The sequence below is a fragment of the Dendrobates tinctorius genome, unplaced genomic scaffold (assembly GCF_039654945.1).
Source record: "Dendrobates tinctorius isolate UK_male_01 unplaced genomic scaffold, ASM3965494v1 ptg000226l, whole genome shotgun sequence".
In the NCBI taxonomy this organism is placed as follows: Eukaryota; Metazoa; Chordata; class Amphibia; order Anura; family Dendrobatidae; genus Dendrobates; species Dendrobates tinctorius.
Window position 1 is genome coordinate 2488645 of NW_027361893.1, and position 20831 is coordinate 2509475.

The following is a 20831-nucleotide window of genomic DNA, read 5'->3' on the forward strand; positions in this document are numbered from 1 at the left end:
TTCACAGAAGTTTATAACGCAGAGCAGTGAAAATAAAAAAACTTTTTTTTTTGCTCAAAAATGATTTTTTAGCCTACTATTTTTTATTTTCACAATGGTAACAGGATAAATTGGACCCCAAAAGTTGTTGTCCAGTTTGTCCTGAGTATGCTGGTACCCCATATGTGGGGGGGGGGGACCACTGTTTGTGCACACGATGGGGCTCGGAAGGGAAGTAGTGACGTTTTGAAAGGCCGACTTGATGGAATGGTCTGCGGGTGTCATGTTACGTTTGCAGAGCCCCTGATGTACCTAAACAGTGGAAACCCCCCACAAGTGACCCCATTTTGGAAACTAGACCACCAAAGCAACTTATCTAGATGTGTGGTGAGCACTTTGAACCCCCAAGTGCTTCACAGAAGTTTATAACGCAGAGCCGTGAAAATAAAAAATCATTTTTTTTCCACAAAAATAATTATTTAGCCCCTAATTTTTTATTTTCCCAAGGGTACCAGGAGAAAATAGACCCTCAAATTTGTTGTGCAATTTTTCCTGAGTGAGCTGATACCCCATATGTGGGGGTAAACCACTGTTTGGGCGCACGTCGGGGCTTGAATTGAAGGGAGCATTGTTTAACTTTTTGAATGCAAAATTGGCTGGAATAAATCGTGGCACCATGTCGCGTTTGGAGACCCCGTGATCTGCCTAAACAGTGGAAACACCTCAATTCTATCTCCAACCCTAACCCCAACACACCCCTAACCCTAATCCCAACCCTAACCCCAACACACCCCTAACCCTAATCCCAACACTAACCACTACACACCCCTAACCCAAATCCCAACTCTAACCCTAACCACAAGCCTAACCGTAATCCCAACCCCAACCGACCCCTAACCCCAACCCTAACCGTAATTCCAACCCTAACCGTAATTCCAACCCTAACCGAAAAATAAAAATAAAAATATTTTCTTTACCTATGGGAGGGGGGGTGATTTACTTTTTTTTATTTTGATCAATGCGAAAGTGATCAAAATGAATGAATCTGCAGGTTGCAGATTCCCGGCGAATGCGCCTGCCATTTTCCAAGATGGCGGCGCCCATTATCCGGGATGGCGGCAAACCGAGACGACCAGAGGGACTCGGAGCCACCGTGCAGGGTGAGAGGGGATGATCGGAGGGCGGGGGGACCGTAGGGAAGGCGGGGGAGATTGACAGCGGCTGCCGATCGGCGCCGTCAGATGGTGGCGCTGTCAGTTGGGGGGGGGGGGGGTCAGTTCAGTGTCTCCAGCCATGCCCGATGCTATTTCAGCATCGGCCATTGCTGGATTTGTAATATTTCATCAAATTTCATTGAGGAAATATTACAATCGCTCTGATTGGCAGTTTCACTTTTAACAGCCAATCAGAGCGATCGTAGGCACGTGGGGGCTAAGCCACGCCCCCTGTGGTTAACTCGAAGGTGTCCTCTGTGTGCGTGTCGGGTGACCTTTCAGTGACCCCGGTCACCCGACCCGCAGGGGGGCATTCAATTCATGACTCCACATAGGCGTAATGGGTCGTTTTGGCACGACTTTTCATGACGCCTACGTGGCATCAAAGGTCATGAAGGGGTTAAGATGATAACATTTTCAGTTAAAATATTTCCCACATTCTGAACATGAAAAAGGTTTCTCCCCTGTGTGACTTCCCTGATGTTTATTAAGAGTTGAGTTCTTCACAAAATATTTTCCACATTCTGAACAGGAAAAAGGCTTCTCTCCCGTGTGAGTTCTCTGGTGTCTAACAAAATTCGATTGATTGTTAAAACATTTCCCACATTCTAAACAGGGAAAAGGCTTCTCCCCTGTGTGAGTTCTCTGGTGCTTAACAATATCTGATTTATTGTTAAAACATTTCCCACATTCTGAACATGAAAAAAGCTTCTCCCCTGTGTGAGTTCTCTGGTGACTGACCAAAGCCGATTTCTGTGTAAAACATTTCCCACATTCTGAACAGGAAAAAGGCTTCTCCCCTGTGTGAGTTCTCTGGTGCTTAACAACATCTGATTTCTGTGAAAAACATTTCCCACATTCTGAACATGAAAAAAGCTTCTCCCCTGTGTGAGTTCTCTGGTGACTAATCAAAGCTGATTTTTGTTTAAAACATTTCCCACATTCTGAACAGCAAAAAGGCTTCTCCCCTGTATGAATTCTATGGTGCATAACCAAATCTGATTTTTGATTAAAACATTTCCCACATTCTGAACAGGAAAAAGGCTTCTCCCCTGTGTGAGTTCTCTGGTGCTTAACAACATCTGATTTATTGTTAAAACATTTCCCACATTCTGAACATGAAAAAAGCTTCTCCCCTGTGTGAGTTCTCTGGTGCCTAACCAAAGATGATTTGTGGTTAAAACATTGCCCACATTCTGAACAGCAAAAAGGCTTCTCCCCTGTGTGAATCCTCTGGTGCTTAACAAAATCTGATTTTTGGATATAACATTTTCCACATTCTGAACAAGAGAAAGGCTTCTCCCCTGTGTGAGTTCTCTGATGTGTAACAAGATTCAATTTATGTGAAAAATATTTCCCACATTCTGAACAGAAGAAAGGTTTCTCCCCTGTGTGGGTTCTCTGGTGGCTATGAAGTTGTGATTTCCGTTTAAAACATTTCCCACATTCTGAACAGGAAAATGGCTTCTCCTGTGTGTGACTTATCTGGTGATTAACAAAATCTGATTTCTGATTAAAGCATTTCCCACACTTGCAACAAGAATATCTATTCTCCGCTGTGTGAATTTTTTGATGTTGAAGAATAGACGTTTTGAGGTGAAAACTACTTTCATATTCTGAAGATGAAAATAGCTTCTTAGCTTTAGACGCAAATTGTTTTTTAATGCTCGTTTTGTGACTTTGATTTTGATTAGTAGTCAGTAATAAATCAGAAGATAAGACCTGTTTCAATGGATCACATGATTGATCTTTGCTGTGAAGTGATGATGGTATATCTGGAGTAATGCTATTCACTTCAATTCTATCCTGTGGGATTTCAAGATCATCCGATTTAAAAATTGAAGATATCAGCTGTCCCTCTGATCTCCTGGTACAGTTATCTGCTAAAAATGAAACCAATTATTAATTTTGAATAAAATATCCTGAAATGTTATATTCTGAACATTTCTACTTAAGTTGTCCATAAAAATTACAAGTAATGTAAAAACTAGGTTAATTTAAAAGTAGTTAACATAGACCGTTAACCTGGAATGGTGATAAAAGGAATGCGCTCTACTACCTTTAGGACTAGTTATACTGATAGCCCTGCAGTGCTAGGTGGCTAAAACAAAAGTATAAAGTGATCAGGTTGCTAAACGGTGGAGATTATATCAAACTAATGTCAAAAGAGGAAACCAGGTGGATCTTTGAACTGGACCCTTTAAAAACGAAAGGACTTATGAGGTGGAACTATTTCCCTTTGATGAACCAACTAACATTTGCATTCAGCTAGCCAATTAATGCTGAGCCAAGGGTATTTAAACCCACTGGATGCAGGGGGAGCCATCCCTGATGAAGGAATCCGTGTCATTCGGCTCCTGCAGCACTCCGTAGCTGGGTATCACGTGACTGCGCGCGTCACGTGACCCGAATCATCACCGAGGTCCTACCAGGCACACACAGCGCTTACCGCGCGTGCCTGCATCTAGCAACGTGGCTGGTGCAGCCGCTGCTGCTTACCACCGCCAGGTCCTGCTGGCGTTTAGCAACCTCATCTACCTCCCTGCATTAACGCGGCCCACGTGGGGTCCGCCATCATCATCTGCTACTAACCAGGCGTCTACAGGCATATTGGACATTTGGCTGTAACAAGAGCCTGTCACCGACCGGGACAGAGCTCCGGGACCTATCTTCACACTTCAAACAGCCAGGAAGCTCCTCAAGCTTAGTATACGCCACCGATATTTACCTATCGCCACATAAGTGCCATCATTCAGAAGGCCACTCTCAGGGGTGAACTATTTAACTACCCCAGTCGCAATTTCCTTCTTGGAGGCGTCTGATAACTTTCGTCGGGTAACTTGGGCCACTATTACAGCCATTTGATTTTTGAGATACCATATTGCACATTATGCACTCTATGCTTTCGTTTTAGCCACACTAGCACTGCAGGGCTATCAGTATAACTAGTCCTAAAGGTAGTAGAGTGTATTCCTATTATCACCATTCCAGGTTAACGGTCTATATTAAGTACATTTACACTGTGTTCCAAATTATTATGCAAAAAATATTTCCTCATATTTTCTCTAAATTACCTATATGAATTGTTATTTTCCAGTCATCTAATATTCTAGTCTAATTGCAATGTTTTTGAACAACCTGCCTATGAAAACAGTATATTTTTAAAAATAAGAAACACTCAAAATGCATGTTCCAAATTATTATGCACAGCAGAGTTTTCAACCTTTTTATTTTGAACAAAAAAATGGTCAATTGTGAAATTATAAGCATTATCAGCTTATTACAAAATGAAATCAGTTTTCAAGTCAAGACTTTATTCTAGGTGATGTTACATTTGCACATAGGACCCCTTGTTGGAAAGAAGCTTCTGAACTCTCTCGTCTATTGAATTTGTCAGTTTTTGGATGGTTTGTGCCTCAATTGTTTTGCATGTGGACAGAATACCCTCCCAGAGCTGTTGCTTAGATGTGAACTGCCTCCCGCCATCATAGACACTCCTTTTGATGATGCTCCAGAGGTTCTCAATGGGGTTGAGGTCAGGGGAAGATGTGGCCACACCATAAGTTTGTCCTCTTTTATGCCCATAGCAGCCAGAGATGCAGATGTGTTATTTGCAGCATGAGACGATGCATTATCATGCATGAAGATGATCTTGCTGCGGAAAGCACGGTTCTTCCTCTTGAACCATGACAGGAAGTGCTGTTTTAGAAACTCCACATAGATTATGGAGTTCATCTTTATCCCTTCAGGGATCCTAAAGGGGCCGACAATCTCTCTCCCCATGATTCCAGCCCAAAACATTACTCCACCTCCTCCTTGTTGGCACCTTAGCCGTGTTTTCATGGGGTGTCCATCAACCAGCCATCCTCCACTCCATCTGGACCATCGAGCGTTGCACGGCACTCATCGGTGAACAAAACAGTTTGGAAGTCAGTCTTCATGTATCGTTTGGCCCACTGGAGCTGTTTCTGCTTGTGTGCAGTGGATAGAGGTGGTCGACAGGATGGCTTCCGCACAGCTGCAAACCTCTGAAGGACCCTGCATCTTGGTGTTCGGGGGACGTTGGAGGCACCAGCAGCTTCAAAAACTTGTCTGCTGCTATGACAAGGCATTTTTGCAGCTGCTCTTTTAACCTGACGCAATGGCCTGTTGGAAAGAGTCCTCAATTTTTCCTTATCAGCATGCATATGTGTGTGCTGGGAATCAGCTACATACTTCTTGATTGTGCGATCATCACGATGAAGTGTCTTGGCAATGTTGTTTGTAGTCATGCCTTGACCTAAATACTCCACAATTTGTTGCTTCTCAGCAGCCGACACATCCTTTTTCTTTCCCATTTTGGCAAAAAATGTAGGCTGCTTAATAATGTGGAACAGCCTTCTTAAGTAGTCTTGCCTTTATTTGGACACACCTGCCAAACTAATTTGCACAGGTATCTGCAATTGCTTTCAGTGATATAAAGAGCCCTGACACACATCACCATCAATGAGTGTAAATGACAAACAAAAAAATTCTAACCTTATCACTCCTAAACTCTTTTTGCATAATAATTTGGAGCACAGTTTAAACTAACCTCCTTCCCCTTTCTCTTTGTAGTTTGATCGACTAAATGTCAATCTTCATACTGTCTACACATTCAACATTTATGAATCATTTGTACAAAAAACAGGTATTTATTGCTTACTGTATTGATTCATAGCGCAAGTACAACTTGTATAATTTTATTATTTAATTTTATCCCTTGTGGTGTGGGAATTTACTTGCAGCTGAATCAATCATAATACACCAGCGCCGCTGGTCTATTTTGTTTTGTTTTAATGTAAAAAATATTGTCCAAGACAATGACAGTTCACAGTCTAATCGAAAGCCTCATAGCATGAACCAGTGGATCGTGGTGTTCAACAGTTTGTTCATTCTGCCTCCCAAACATCGAATAAAAAGCCACCAAACAATGTTATGTAGGTGAAAATTATACCAATAAAACTCTCATCTCACAAAATACAAGACATCACTAAGGTCCATCATCTGTTAGCGGAAATACAAAGGTTTCCACATTATTAGTGGCTCAAAGGCTCTTGAAAAGCAACATGGCTTCCATAAACCAATCCAGCAATATCCAATCTCCCAAAGTCAAATTTCTATTCGCTTCTGAGCCTTTCAGTGTACCCAAACCACATTTAGCATCCATATATTTGGCATTACTATAGTGAGACGAACCCAGTTAATTTATGGTGTGTGTCTCCTGGAGCACAATCTGGACACTATGGCAAATGTGTAGTTTTCACATTTTAACAACCAGTTCGAGCTAATTTCCATAATGTGGCTGTGGAGTCAAAATAGTCACTACTCACATAGTAAATTATTCTAAGGGTTATAATTTCCAAAATAGGGTCACTTTATGGGGATTTCTACTGCTTTAGGTTTCTGTAATTAGAACATCTGCAAATGGGGATGTTCCATCTCCACTGGAATCTGCATCTGCAATGTTTGATTCATCACCAGTCAGTGCCTTATTTATTGTGCAGGCGTTGCTGGTAACAGAGATGTCGAAACCAGAAGCTCTGGGTGGTACTGGCTCTGTCCAGCCACTAAGATTAGGGTGTATGAGACCAGTAGTAGCATCCCGTCTGGCAGTATGGGTTTGTGTGCTGTCCAACTGGAGCAATCTGCTACCTCCTTAAGCCAATAAGAAAGCACCAAACCCTACTAAAGCTTGAAGCTGCCCGAAACAGTCTTGTTCTCCTCTGGTTCAGTCCTCTGTGCTCAGTTCCATGCTAGTGTATTCGTTTCCTGTTGTGATCCCAGACCGTTTACTGACTACTCTTGCGTCTCCTGATTTTGTACTTTCTCTGCCCTCCTGGTCCTGACCCAACTACCTTACTAATCTTCTTACCATCTGACTCCACAGAACAGCAGGTAACACCAAGGCCCAAGCCTAGGGGTCTCTGTGTAAGTCCAGATCCATGTAGAGGGGTTAAAGTGTGATGAGCAAGGCAATCCTTGGGATCTAGAAAATGGAGTAGATAGAGCCAAGCCTTCTCGTGGTGGCCATCTTTTGATCTGCCAGGTAATCACCAACAGTGCTCCCAATACATAGTGTCTGCAAAATATTCCAGCAAGATCTGTGTTCAAATAGCTAAGTGGCGCTCCTTCCCTTCTTATCCCTGCCATGTGCCCAGTAAGAAGTGCATAACCATAAATAGGGTATTGTCAGATTCAAGAGAAGTTGGAAAATAATTTGTACGGTCCACTGGTTTCCTATTATCTTGGTGAAAACTCTGGGTAATTACAGTATATAGCTTGGTGGCTATTGGCAATCTAAACCATCATAACTGCCAATATTTTCTGTCAGATGAGTTGCAAGCAGAAATATTAGACATTCATAGAGAACTTTTTATAATAGTGCAAAGCGGAGGTGTCCTAAATTTAGATCTCAGGCATTTGGAAGAGGTAATGGAGACGTTCTTTTAAAGGCTACCAGGTAGTTGCAGACTCACATAAGTGAGGCAGGCCAATCCCACTATCATACAAAAAAAGACATAGAATAAAAAGACATGTTATATCCCACAAACGCAGAATGATCTCAACAGTGGGCAGTATAAGTGCAGCCTGGTCCTCCTGGACGCGGGTGAACACCGCTTGTTCACCCACGTCCAGGAGGACCAGGCTGCGCTTATACTGCCCACTGTTAAGATCATTCTGCGTTACAGCAGCATTCTGACTGATTATCGGCTTCACCTACAAGAATCATAAAAAGCGCCCTCCTCTAAACTGCATTCAAACATACTAGCACGTACCTGATGAAGGTCTATACTGACTGAAATGTTTTCTGGTACTACAATAAATTGTCTCACTAAGCATTAACTTGAGTGCCAGGTTTTCATTATACTTTTCTGTTTTCCCTATAGTGACGGATATTTCTTGTTGCCAAAACTGTGATTTTGTTTTTCACTTTAAACCCCTCTGATCAGTGCGATCATATAACATACAAGCCTCTGATGGCTCCGGTGATGCACTGCACTACTGTAGTGCCGTGTATCATCACTGCCTGTCCGTGTAATACTAAGGCCCCATACACATGAGATAAGTGTTGGCTGAACGGTCATTTGGCAGACGGCTATCTCTCCCCACTCTCCCATACACACAAATATTCCAGCTTTCCTGTGGTCTGTATGAGAGAGTCGCCTCCAGACTCCTCTAGAGGAAGATTATCTACAGGAAGAACCACTCCCCCTTTGAGAAAGTCAACACGCGAAACGCGCGTCAGGGGTTGCTGGAAGGTCACTCTTCAGTCCTGACTAACCATGAGTGAGCATGTACTTAATGGCATTAGTATTTTCTAGGCTGATACCTAGGTGCTTTATTTACCATGATGCCTTCTGGTGATATTATGTGAATGATAGACTTTGCACCTGTGGTGGATTGTTTTACATCTCTCTTGCTCGCTCAAGTCATACAATGGACTTGTAACCTTCTGCTTGTGTACTTGCTTTTTTTCCCTCCTTTTTTCTTTTTACTGTATATTTTCCATTATGGTTTATGTGATATTGATTGTGTTTATTTAATAAAAATTTATATTTTGTTGTTAAATGTTACTTTTGGAGTATGTCACCTAGTAATATGCTGTATTGATGCATAGGGAGAGTGATATTGAATCATGCTCTCGGCCGTAAATAACAGAACGTGCTTTTTGATTACCGTATTTGTGTACAAGGAAACAAGGATTTTTGTGATAACTCACCGTAAAATCCTTTTCTCTGAGACGCTCATTGGGGGACACAGATACTGTGGGTGTATGCTTCTGCCGCTAGGTGAAAAAAAGAGGTTAGCTCCTCCTCCGTCGTATACACCCTCACCCCTATTGCGGGCGGAACTCAGTTTGGTGCCAAAGCAGGAGGAGGACAACAAAATCAGCCTTAATACAGGTACAACATGTCCAGAAAAGGACCACCCTTATATCACATAAATAAATGCGTATTAACTAAACAAAAACAGAGCCAACAGGCTAATAGAGTGGGTGCTGTGTCCCCCCCTGAGCGTCTCGGAGAAAAGGATTTTACGGTGAGTTATCACAAAAATCCATGTTTCTCCTTCGCCTCATTGGGGGACACAGATACTGTGGGACGTCCTAAAGCAGTCTCCGGGTGGGAGATTGATTCACCGAACCAAGCTATATGCACCTCTTGTTTAAAAGGTGCGCCACTGCTGCTTGGAGAATCCTTCTACCCAGGCTCGCATCCGCCGAGGCCTGAGCATGGATATTGTAAAGTTTGGCAAATGTGTGTTGCTGCCTTGCAAACCTGTTCCGTTGAAGCCTGGTGCCGAAGTGCCCAAAAGGCGCCCACTGCCCGGGTAGAGTGCGCGCTGATCCCTGCTGGAATCGGCGTGCCTCTAATGCTGTAGGACTCATGAATAGTCAAACGAATCCATCTGGCTATGGTCGATTTTGAGGCAGCGAGTCCCTTCCTGCGCCCTTCGAGGAGCATGAACAGCGTGTCCGTCTGACGAAAGGGTGCCGTCCGCGACACGTACCACCGGAGGGCTCTTACCAGGTCTAACGTGTGAAGAGCCTTTTCCACACGGTGCTGGACAAAATGAAGGCAAAACAATCTTCATTAATGTGAAAAGAGGAGACGTCTTTCGGCAGAAAAGGAGGGGCTGGTCTGAGGACCATCTTATCCTTATGGAAAGTGAGGAATGGAGCTCGGCAGGATAGGGCTGCCAGCTCTGAAGCCCGCCAGATGGAAGTGATGGCCACTAGGAACACCACTTTCCAGGAAAGGTACCTCAAAGAGATAGCCTGAAGCGGTTCAAATGGAGCTTCCTGCAGAACACTTAGGACCACGCTAAGGTCCCAGGTGTCCATAGGCGCCTTATAGGGAGGTACCAAGTGAGAGACTCCCTGAATGAAAAGTCTTCACCTGCAAATTGGTAGCAATTCTGCGCTGGAACAGGACGGATAAGGCCGATATTTGTCTCCTGAGGGAACCTGGGGCAAAGCCCGAGTCTAATGCTCTACCGACTGAGCTATCCGGGCTCTCTAAGCCCGACTGGAGAAAAGCCAAGATGTTGGGGATCGAGAATCTCAGCGGAGAAACACCACGGCCTCAACACCAAGCAAAGGACACCTTCCAGGAGTGGTGGTAAATTCGTGCTGAAGCAGGCTTCCGGGCACTAATCCCTGTAGTGACCACCTCGCTCCCGAACCCTGCCTGGGTTAGAATCCAAGATTCAACGGCCATGCCGTCAAACACAGGGTCCCTGAGTTCGGGTGGCAAATCGGCCCTTGAGACAGTAGATATGGGCGCTCTGGCAGGTGCCAAGGAACGTCGGCGAGCAGCTGCATTAGATCTGCGTCCCACGCTCGACGGGGCCAGTCTAGAGCCAGAAGAATCGTCGGCACCCCTTCCGTCTTGATCTTTTTGCTGATTCTCAGAAGTAGTGGCAGTGGGGGAAATAGATATGGGAAGCGAAACTGGTTCCATGGCAGAACCAACACGTCCATCGCGAATCCCTGCGGGTCCCTGGCCTGAGTGACATATGTGGGCACCTTGGCATTCACTCTGGAAGCCATCAGGTCCACATCTGGAGCTCCCCACAGTTGACAAATCTGCTGAAAAACTTGGGGATGTAGAGACCACTCTCCGGATGCAAGACCCTGCCGGCTGAGAAAGTCTGCCGCCCAATTTTCCATGCCCCGGAATGTGGACAGCCGAAAACACCGAGTGGTTTGCTTCGGCCCACTGAAGAACGAGCCCCACCTCGCACCTTGCTCTGCTGCGGTTGCCCCTTGATGATTTGTGTAAGCCACCGCCGTGGCGTTGTCCGATTGAATCTGGACGGGGCGGCCTGCTAGAAAGTGATGAGACTTCTGCAGAGCCAGCCGAATTGCTCGTATCTCCAATAAGTTGATCGGGAGGTGTGCCTCCTGTGGTGACCACCATTCCTGGGTTGTGTGTTGGCGAAACACCTCTCCCCCACCGAGGAGACTGGCGTCGGTTGTCATTACCAGCCAATGATCTGGGGGGGAAAGGTTTCCCCTGGGCCATAGAGGAACTGGTTATCCACCATCCGAGCGACTGCCTGACTTGAGAGGACAGTCGGCACTGCCGATCGAGCGTGAAAGGATTCTTGTCCCAGGCTGACAAGAGGGCGTGCTGCAGGGGGCGAAGGTGGAACTGGGTGACAGGTATCGCTTCCATTGCTGCCACCATTTTCCCTAGAATCCTCATCCCGGATCGGATGGTATGAGGGACTGGTTGGCGAAGTGTCCGGACTCCCTGCCGGAGAGCTAGCACCTTTTCCTGATGGAGAATTACCAACCCTTGGCAAGTGTCGAAGATCATTCCTAGGAAGGAGATCCTCTGAGCTGGCACAAGGGATGACTTCTTTGCATTGCCAAACATCGTTACACTGGCTGCCCATTCATTACAGGATACAATTCAAAGTACTTGTTCTCACCCACAAAGCTATCCACAGTGCGGCACCCCCTTACATCTCCTCCCTCATTTCTGTCTATCGGCCTAACCGACTACTGCGCTCTGCAAATGACTTTCGACTAACCTCTGCCCTAATCCGTACCTCCCACTCCCGACTCCAAGACTTCTCCCGTGCTGCGCCAATGCTCTACCCCAAGATATTAGGACCATCCACAGTTTGTATAGTTTTAGGCGCTCGCTCAAAACACATTTGTTCAGAGCGGCCTATCACATTCAGTAATCAAAGTCATTTTATGCTTGTGTGTGTGTAGCCCATTCACTATCTCCATCTATCCCCCACCCCCTGAAGATGGCTGGACCATCATTGTAAATACATCATTGTAAATACAAACCTGTGCTATGCATCGCCCCCACCTCATTGTAGATTGTAAGCTCCCACGAGCAGGGTCGTCTTATTTCGCTTTAATTATTGTATTGCTAACGTTATTACTTATGACTGTTGTGTTTGAAACTGTTCAACTGTAAAGTGCTGAGGAATATGTTGGCGCTATATAAAGATTATTATCATCATCATCATCATCTAGCGTGATATTGACCTTTTCCTCGCATGCCCGTATTGACGGGCCCTTGACCAAGAGGTCGTCCAGATAAGGCAAGACGACTATGCCTCGAGAATGCAGTGTAGCCATGACAACTGTCATAACCCTTGTGAACACTCTGGGAGCCGTGGCTAGACCGAAGGGTAGCGCTACGAACTGAAAATGTTGATCGTCGATGGTGAAGCATAGAAACCTCTGATGAGGAAAAATGGGAATATGCAGATATGCGTCCTGGATGTCTATTGAGGCCAATGACTGAACGGAGAGACTCCATCTGGAAATGTCTGATCCTGATGAATTTGTTCAGAAGCTTCAGGTCCAAAACAGGCCTGACAGACCCATCCTTTTTGGGAACCGCAAGAAGGTTGGAATAGAACCCCTGAGCTCTTTCATGTTCCGGCACTGGAACAATGACTCCGTGGTGCTGGAGCGATTTAATGGCTCCCAATAGAGCCCTTGCCTGGGTATCCAACCAGGGAAGCCAGGAAAGAAAAAACCGTCTTGGAGGATATTTGACAAATTCTATTTTGTAACCTGAGGCCACCAATTCCTTTCCCCATGCGTCGTGAGCGACATTGACCCAGACGTGGTGAAACCAAAGTAGGCGGCTTCCCACCTTGCCGGTGTCGTCTGGCAAAAGGCCTCGAGTCATTTGGCCGACGATCTTTGGGATCTGGATCCCCTCGATCTGGCCTGTTGAGCATGCATTCTCCCCAATGGGTAGGCTCTATATGAGACCTGCCACTCCCTATCCTGGTTGGGGCGGCCTGAGGCAGCGGAATTAGCCGCTGTAGTCCACCCGGGGTTGCGAAAGGCCCGAAAACGTGCCTGAAAACGGGTGACGAAAAAGAGTTTTGACCTTTTCTTGAGGGAGAAACACGCTCTTTCCTCCTGTGGAGTCGGAGATAAGTTGATCCAACTTCTCCCCAAATAGGTGGCCGCACCGATAAGGCAGGGAAGTCAAGGACTTCTTAGAAGTAGAATGGGCTCGCCATGTCCTTAACCATAGGGCTCTTCTGATAGAAATTGCATTAGCAGCAGCAAGTGCCGAGCAATTGTCCGCATCCAAAGACGCATTGATTACCTAGTCTCCGGCCATCGCCCTATGACCTGCAAACTCCGAAATCTCTGCAGGTAGATCCTGCTCCTGCGCGACCTTGTTTAATGTTTCTGACCATATCATAGCCTTGGCTACCCAAGTTGCTGCGAATGAGGGAGCGAGCTAAGCTCTCTATAAGGCGATCCGTGGGATCCTTGATTGAGGAAACACTAGGGACGGATAGCAGGGTCTTCGTGGCTAGGCGCGAAACCGGAGGATCCACCATCGGGGATTCCATCCATTTTTACGGAGGTCCGGAGCAAACGGATACCTTGTTTCGAGTGCCTTTTGACCCGAGAAACGCCTGTCTGGACGTTCTCTGTGCCGCTGAACTATGTTCCCAAACTCCGGGTGAGAGGAAAAAATTCTGTGTGGGCGCTTCACTTGCTTAAATGCCACTTCATGCCCCGTAGCCGCTGCAGGATCATCCTCAATCCCCAAGGTCTGATTGATGGCTTCTATGAGGCAGTCCACTGTTTCACATGACGCTGGAGTATCCAGGTCAAGGGGCTCGTCTGAGTCGAAATTCTGAGGTCTGCTCGCTATCAACCACTGGTGACGGGGAGCGAGAAGCAGAACTTACGGATGCCAAGGCACCGGATGGACTGGGCGACACCGTGTGGATTAGTTTCCCTCGGGTCTGCCTGGAGTGAGAGCGGCCCCTGCAGGCGAGAGGCTTTTGTGAGGTGGAGATCCCCTTTAAAGCCGGCGAGCCACTGTCCCTGGCCCCATCTGAGGCCTGAAGGGACTCAATTGCATGAACTGTGACAGTGATAGGACCCACTCTGGGGGACTTGGCACCTTGGTCGCGGTCGCAGGGGAGGACGCACACTGAGGTTCTGTTAGGCGTCGGGCTCCGGGCGCTGCACAGCGGGAATCCAGAGCCTTGTCCTCTGCGGTCTGCCCATGCCAGCATTGTGGGTTCGGTCACAGGGGAGGGCTCCTGGGCGCGTTTGGAGTCGCCGGCTTTGCATAATTGCTTGCTCTGCGCCCACGGAAACGCAGCCCGACAAGAGATGCATGCTGCTTCTTCGGACATGCTGTATCTGTCCGCTGCTGGGGATAGGGGGAATGAGGTAGCACCTCGTTCTCCCTGTGGTCTCCCGGGCAGCACTTACCCCAGTCCTGTGCCCCCCCGTTCCTGGACGCCTCCGCACAAAAATCGCATGCCACCAGCATATAAACCGGTCCAGGGGGGGTATTTCCGGGTCTGCGGCCTAGCCGCGCTCCGAAGCCGGGGACTAAATTTATCCCCCGCCGCCCAGGCATGGGGGGCGGGCCGTCGGAAGTGACGCGCGGCCCGGAGGCGTAACCTCTGGTTGCGACCTAGCTTCGGCTAAAGCCACGGCCTCAATTTATCCCGTGCCCACGATAAGGGGGGGGGGGGGGGGACTCCATGGCGCCACAAAAAAATAGGTATTAGACCTACCGGTAATGATGCTTCCAGGAGTCCATCCTGACAGCACCATGGAGGACGTCCTCCTCCTCCTTACAGGGACAGGAAAAGCACACGAGAGGTTAAAAGGTCATGTCCCACCCCCTCTCCCTCAGTGATTTAACAAGTACCGCAAGGTGGATGATGCTAGTAACAGTTTAATGAAACAATCATATTATAGCATATGACATAACATAATACAACGTAGTATAACATAACAGGGAGGGAACTACCTGTGCTGTCAGGATGGACTCCTGGAAACATCATTACCGGTAGGTCTAATACCTATTTTCCAGGACGTCCACCTGACAGCACCGTGGAGAGTACCAAAGCACCTCCTCAGGGTGGGATTACCACCTGGAGAACTTTTCTCCCAAATGCGGTCTGTTGACCAGCTAACACATCAAGCTTGTAGTGCTTGCAGAATGTATTAAGATTGGCCCAGGTTGCTGCTCTACAGATTTGATCAACGGAGGCCCCCGCCCGTTCGGCCCATGAGGCCGATACCGCCCTTGTAGAGTGGGCCTTTATGGAATCTGGCGGGTTGGCGCCTTCGGCTTGGTAGGCGTCAGAGATTACTGAGGTAATCCAGAGCGCGATGGACACCTTAGAGGCCTTTTTCCCCTTATTTTTACCCCCCAAAAAGGATGAACAGGTTTGGGTCGATGCACCAGCTATTGGTGGCCTCTAGATAGTCTAGAACTGCCCGCCTCACATCCAGTGAGTGAAGACGCTGTTCCTTTTTATTACGGGGATTATCACAGAAAGATGGTAACACTCTCTTGGTTTAAATTTTTAGAAGAGGCTACCTTTGGGGTAAATGCCGGGTCTAACCTTAAGATTATACGGTCATCTCTTATCTGGAGATATGGGTCCCTAGTGGACAGGGTCTGGATCTCCCCTATTCTTTTGGCCGTGGTAATGGCTACCAGGAAGGCCGTTTTACGAGTGAGAGCAGGGATGGTTATTTTCTCGCCGAGAGCGTAGGGGTCTGTACAGAGAAACCTGAGTACCAGGCCCAGGTCCCAAGGCAGGGTGAGCTACCTAATCATGGGGCGCAGGCGCTGCGTGGCTCTTATAAATCTTATTACCCAGGGATGGGAAGCTAACTGGTAATCGAAGAAGGCGCTCAAGGCCGAAATCTGGACTTTGAGAGTGCTGGGCATTAGGCCTTTATTAAACCCTGCTTGCAAAAAGCTTAGTATGCTAGGGAGGTCAGGGGTGCCTGCCACGAGATCGGACCTGCCACCCTCCAGACAGAATCTTTTCCATATCTTTCAATAGATTGCAGATGTCACCGGTTTCCTACTGGCCAGTAGGGTGGATATGACCTGATCCGACAACCCCTTTGCCTTCAGGATGTCCCTCTCAGGATCCAAGCCGATAGGTGGAGTCTTGCTGGGTTCGGGTGGTGGATCGGGCCCTGGTGGATGATGTCCTTCCACAGGGGTAGCTCGACTGGATTTCCTACTGCCATGGCTCCTAGAAGGGGAAACCAGCTTCTCTTCGGCCAGTATGGAACGATCAACATCACTCTTGCGTGGTCCTCGCGTATCTTCCTGAGCACTGCTGGTATGAGAGCCAGTGGTGGGAACGCATAAGAGAGGGATTCTCCCAAAGTCTGATTCAGGGCGTCTACGCCTTCCGGGTGGTCCGTCGGATTCAGGGAGTAGAATCTGGGGACCTTAGAGTTCTTTCGGCTTGCGAAAAGATCTATACTGGGGGTCCCCCAACACTGACAAAGATGGTCGAAGATTTCCACGTTCAGTTCCCACTCTGTCGGGTGGATCTGCTGTCTGCTCAAGTAGTCTGCTACTTCGTTCTGGGAACCTTCTAAGTGTACCGTGGTCACTGATCGGACTGTTCGTTCTGCCCAAGCGAATATTTTTCCTGCCAGGGCCTGTAGTGGCTGATGTCTGGGCCCTCCCTGGTGCTTCAGGAATGCCACTGCCGTTATATTGTCGGATAATATGCGAACGTGACGATTCTTTAGTACCGACTGGTTTCGCCGCAACGCTTCCAAGACCGCGAAGAGCTCTCTGAAATTGGAGGATCTGGTCCTGATGTCTACTGGCCATTTTCCTTGGAAGATCTTCCCTTCTATGTGGGCTCCCCATCCCCACGCACTGGCGTCTGTGGTGACTACCACGTATGGAGAGGTTGTCCATAGTACGCCCACTTGAAGGTTTCTGGACTGTGTCCACCACCGAAGGGACTCCTTTACTCGTTCTGGCAGCGTTAGGGGTTTGTCTAGCGACGCCTGACTTCTGTCCCACTTTGCGAGGATCTCTCTCTGTAATGATCTCGAGTGGAATTGGGCCCATCGGACACACGGGATGCAGGCCGTCATGAGGCCCAAGACCTCCATTGCCTCTCTTATGGAGCATTGACGACTCAACAGGTCTCTGGTTCTGGCCTGAATAGTCCTCTGCTTCCGCTCAGGTAGCCAGGATATTCTGTTGGCTGAGTCTAGAAGGACTCCGAGAAATACTTTCCTGGTCTCTGGCCTGAGGTCCGACTTCTCCCAATTGATCACCCAGCCAAGGAACTCCATTACGGTAGTTGCTCGGTTCCTGTCTCGAATGAGCGCTTCTTTGGATCCCGCCACCAGTAGGAAGTCGCCTAGATATGGAATGATCACGATACCCTGATCTCTCAGGTAGGCCACCACCAGCTTTGTAAAGATTCTGGGAGCTGAAGCCAACCCAAATGGAAGACACCGGAACTGGAAGTGGCAGGTCCGTGCTGGTAAACTGACCGCAAACCTTAGTAGCCTCTGGGATGAGGGATGGATAGGGACTTTGCAGTATGCCTTTTTTTTTAGGTCTAGGGTGCACATGACAGCGTCCCTGTCTATTAGGAGGATTGCGTATCGGATCGATTCCATCCGGAATCTCTTGTACCTGACCCAGGCATTCAGTGGTTTCAAGTTTATGATAGTGCGGGCCTCGCCGGATGGTTTTGTGATTGAAAACAGGGAAGAGTAGTGCCCTCTTCCTCTTTCCGTCGGGGGAACTGGTACTATGACCTTTGAGCTGACCATGTCCTGTAGATCCGCCCACATTGCGGAGTCCTCCGGGACGACAGTGGGGGCAATATATCTGTCGGGGAGAGCTGAATAAAGCTCTATAATGTAGCCTTCCGTGATGGTTCTGAGCACCCACTGATTGTGGGTGACTCGGGACCAATTTGCTGCGAAGTGGCAAAGTCTCCCCCCCAATACCTATGGCGTCATTGCCTCCTCGATCTAGATGTTGATGTGAAGAGGGGACCCTTGGTACTCCCCCCTTGGCTGAAGGAGCTCCTATAGGAGCTTCTATTGGACCTTGCCCGACCCCTGAAGTCAGTCTGTCTCCTAGAGAAGGAGCCTCTCCGAAAGGACTGGGGCCGTCTGGGTTTTTCCTCCGGGAATCCCTTATTTTTATAGGACACTAGCTCTAGAATGTTATCTAGGGCTAGACTGAATACCCTCAGGCCCGAGAAGGGGATGGCGCATAGCTTTGTTTTAGAAGCGTTATCCCCCGACCAGGATTTAAGCCAGACTGCTCTTCGGGCCGCATTAGAGAGGGAGCTGTTTCTGGCTGCAAACCTCACTGACTCAGCCGACGTATCCGACAGGAACGCCGTGGCCGATTTCATGAGAGGAAGTGATGCTAGGATCTGATCTAGGGGTCTTGTTGGTTAGGTGTTCCTCCAACTGCCCCATCCACAAAAACATAGACCTGGCCACCGAGGTGGCTGCTATGTTAGCCCTAATAAGAGCCGCCGACGTCTCCCATGTGCTCTTTAACAAGACGTCCGCCTTCCTATCCAACGAGTCTCGGAGACCAGATGAGTCCTCGAATGGGATGGCCATCTTCTTGGTAACCTTGGCGACTGGAACGTCTATTTTAGGGACTTCCTCCCATGCCCGTGTTTCCTCGGGATCAAAAGGCAGTCTATTTTTAAAGTCTCGGGAGAGTATCAACCGACGCTCTGCCTCTTTTCACTCCTCCTGGACAATTGTCTTGAGGTGTTCACTTACAGGGAACACTACCTGTTTCCAGGCCACCAGTCCTCGAAACATTAAGTCCTGTCTCGACTGTGGTTTAGGGACTTCCTCTATTTGCATAGTATTTCTGACTGCCTGGACCAACTCGTCCGTGTCCTCCAGTCTGAACAGGTACTTCCTGCTCTGATCCTGTCTATCCCCCAGGATCTCGCCTTCTTCCTCCTGATCTGAATCCCGGAAGTCGGACTCCTCACTAGGGCTTGCTTCCGAAACTGGGTCTGCTTCCCACCTTGGACGCTTGCGACTCGGCCCTGGGCTGGAGGACTGACGCCGTGCGTGGCTGGCTGTAGAGGCCTGAACTTCCTCCCTTATCAGCAATCTCAACTCGGAAAGGAGGGATGGCTGTTCCTTGCCTATGACCCTTGAGGTACAGGGTCCGCCATAGGGTCTTGTTATAGGTGTCTGGCAGCTTTATCCTACAAACAGGGCATCGGACCGATTTGGAGGTGGCTTTTGCTGGGTCCTTCACCCCAGAGGGAGATTCTGCCAGGGTTCCCTTCTCCTAATACTACAGAATGGGGCACCTACTCAGATCTGGGCTGCGGGGATGGGTGGGGGAGGTGCTCCCTGCGCACTTACCCCTCCACCTGCTGGAGCGTTTCCTTCCATCCTGCGCGATTCTGCAGAGTGATGTGGACCTCAGGAGCGTGCACTGGGATTCAAGGCCGGCGTGTGACGTCACCGGACGTGACGCGCAAACTCTCGTGATAGGCCGCCTCCTCCACTTCCTGCCCGGGCTGCGCCTGAGCGCAACTGCGCTATGCTCCTGCCGCCGGTGCCCGCTCAGCCAGCCGCTTGCGGGGAGCCGCCTCCCGCCTGCTATGGCGGTCTGTTGGAGCCACTGCTCCTTTCTCTTCCCGGCGCCTGCTCGGTCTGCCGCCTGCGGGGAGCCGACCCCTGCCTGCTGTGGCGGTCTGTTGGAGCCGCCACTCCTTCCTCCTGGCGCCGACCGCGCCATCTTCCTGCCAGTGCCCGCTCGGCCAGCCGCCTGCAGGGAGCCGACCATCGCCTGCTATGGCGGTGAGTCCTGGAGCCGAGAGCCTCCCATAGGGAGGATCGGCTCCCTCCAGGAGCGTCATCCTGCTCCTGGCCTTTGGAGCAGAGGGACTCCCCCCTCGGAGAGTTTCGGCCCCGGGACCTCTTGACAGGGGAAGGATTGGACTGGCCGCACCATCCCCTGAGCCCCTCCGGTAAGTTCAGCGCAGTCTCTCGTGTGTCCCTCCATGCAGGGACCGGAAAAACATTGAGGGAGAGGGGGTGGGACATGACCTTTAAACCTCTCGTGTGCATTTCCTTTCCCTGTAAGGAGGAAGAGGACGTCCTCCATGGAAAATGGCGCTACTTACTGGCGCAGGCTTCTCCGCACCGCCCTGCAGCCACTGGCCGGTGGCATCTGACAGCTAAGGGCTCCAGCCCCGGATCTTCGCCGTAGGAGCCCTCCCAGGCCCTCTCCTCACTGACGATCCTCTTCAGCTTCCCAGCTCAGGTATGTGAGGGGGCCTTGACAAAATAGGATGGTGCAGGCACCGTAGCTCCATCTAACCCCTTCAGGGGGTGAGGAGAGGGACTGTCCGCCGCCTTGCAGTACCGCAGTCTAAGCATTGGTGGAGCAGTGGGGGCCGCACGGACTAGTCTTGTGCCTCTGTACAGCCCATGGTTTCAATACCTAGGGGTGGTCAGCGCTAAGTCCGGCATTGCACCCCACGTCGCGGGAGGGGGATACGTGGAGGGACACTCGAACGTGCTCGCCCGTTGATGGTTTGGGGAAATCGGACCCTTTCAATAGGATCCGTTGCCCCTGTCTCATCTTCATAGACGATAAAAAGTAAAATAAAAAGAGGTCTGGGGAAAACGACCCAGATATGTCACACGGTGCGGGAGAGGATACATGGAGACGATACTCAACACGTGCTCGCCCGTTGATGGTTAGGGGAGATCGGACCCTTTCAATAGGGTCCGTTGCCCCTGTCTCATCTTCATGGGGAAAAAAAGAAAAAGTCTGGAGCAAAACCAGA

General features: G+C 48.9%; 2 protein-coding genes across 3 annotated transcripts in view; both read right to left on the minus strand.

The window, feature by feature from the left end:
* Positions 1–20831, minus strand: part of LOC141059299 (uncharacterized) — a 779988-nt gene that overhangs the window by 192387 nt on the left and 566770 nt on the right. The window lies entirely within an intron of this gene.
* LOC141059301 (uncharacterized) overlaps positions 1318–20831 on the minus strand; it is a 68475-nt gene continuing 48961 nt past the window's right edge. For both annotated transcript variants that reach the window (XM_073555630.1, XM_073555629.1), the window contains exon 7: positions 1318–3076. In XM_073555630.1, coding sequence (XP_073411731.1) covers positions 1611–3076 — 1466 coding nt within the window. In that variant the 3' untranslated portion in view covers positions 1318–1610. The remainder of the gene's footprint in view (positions 3077–20831) is intronic.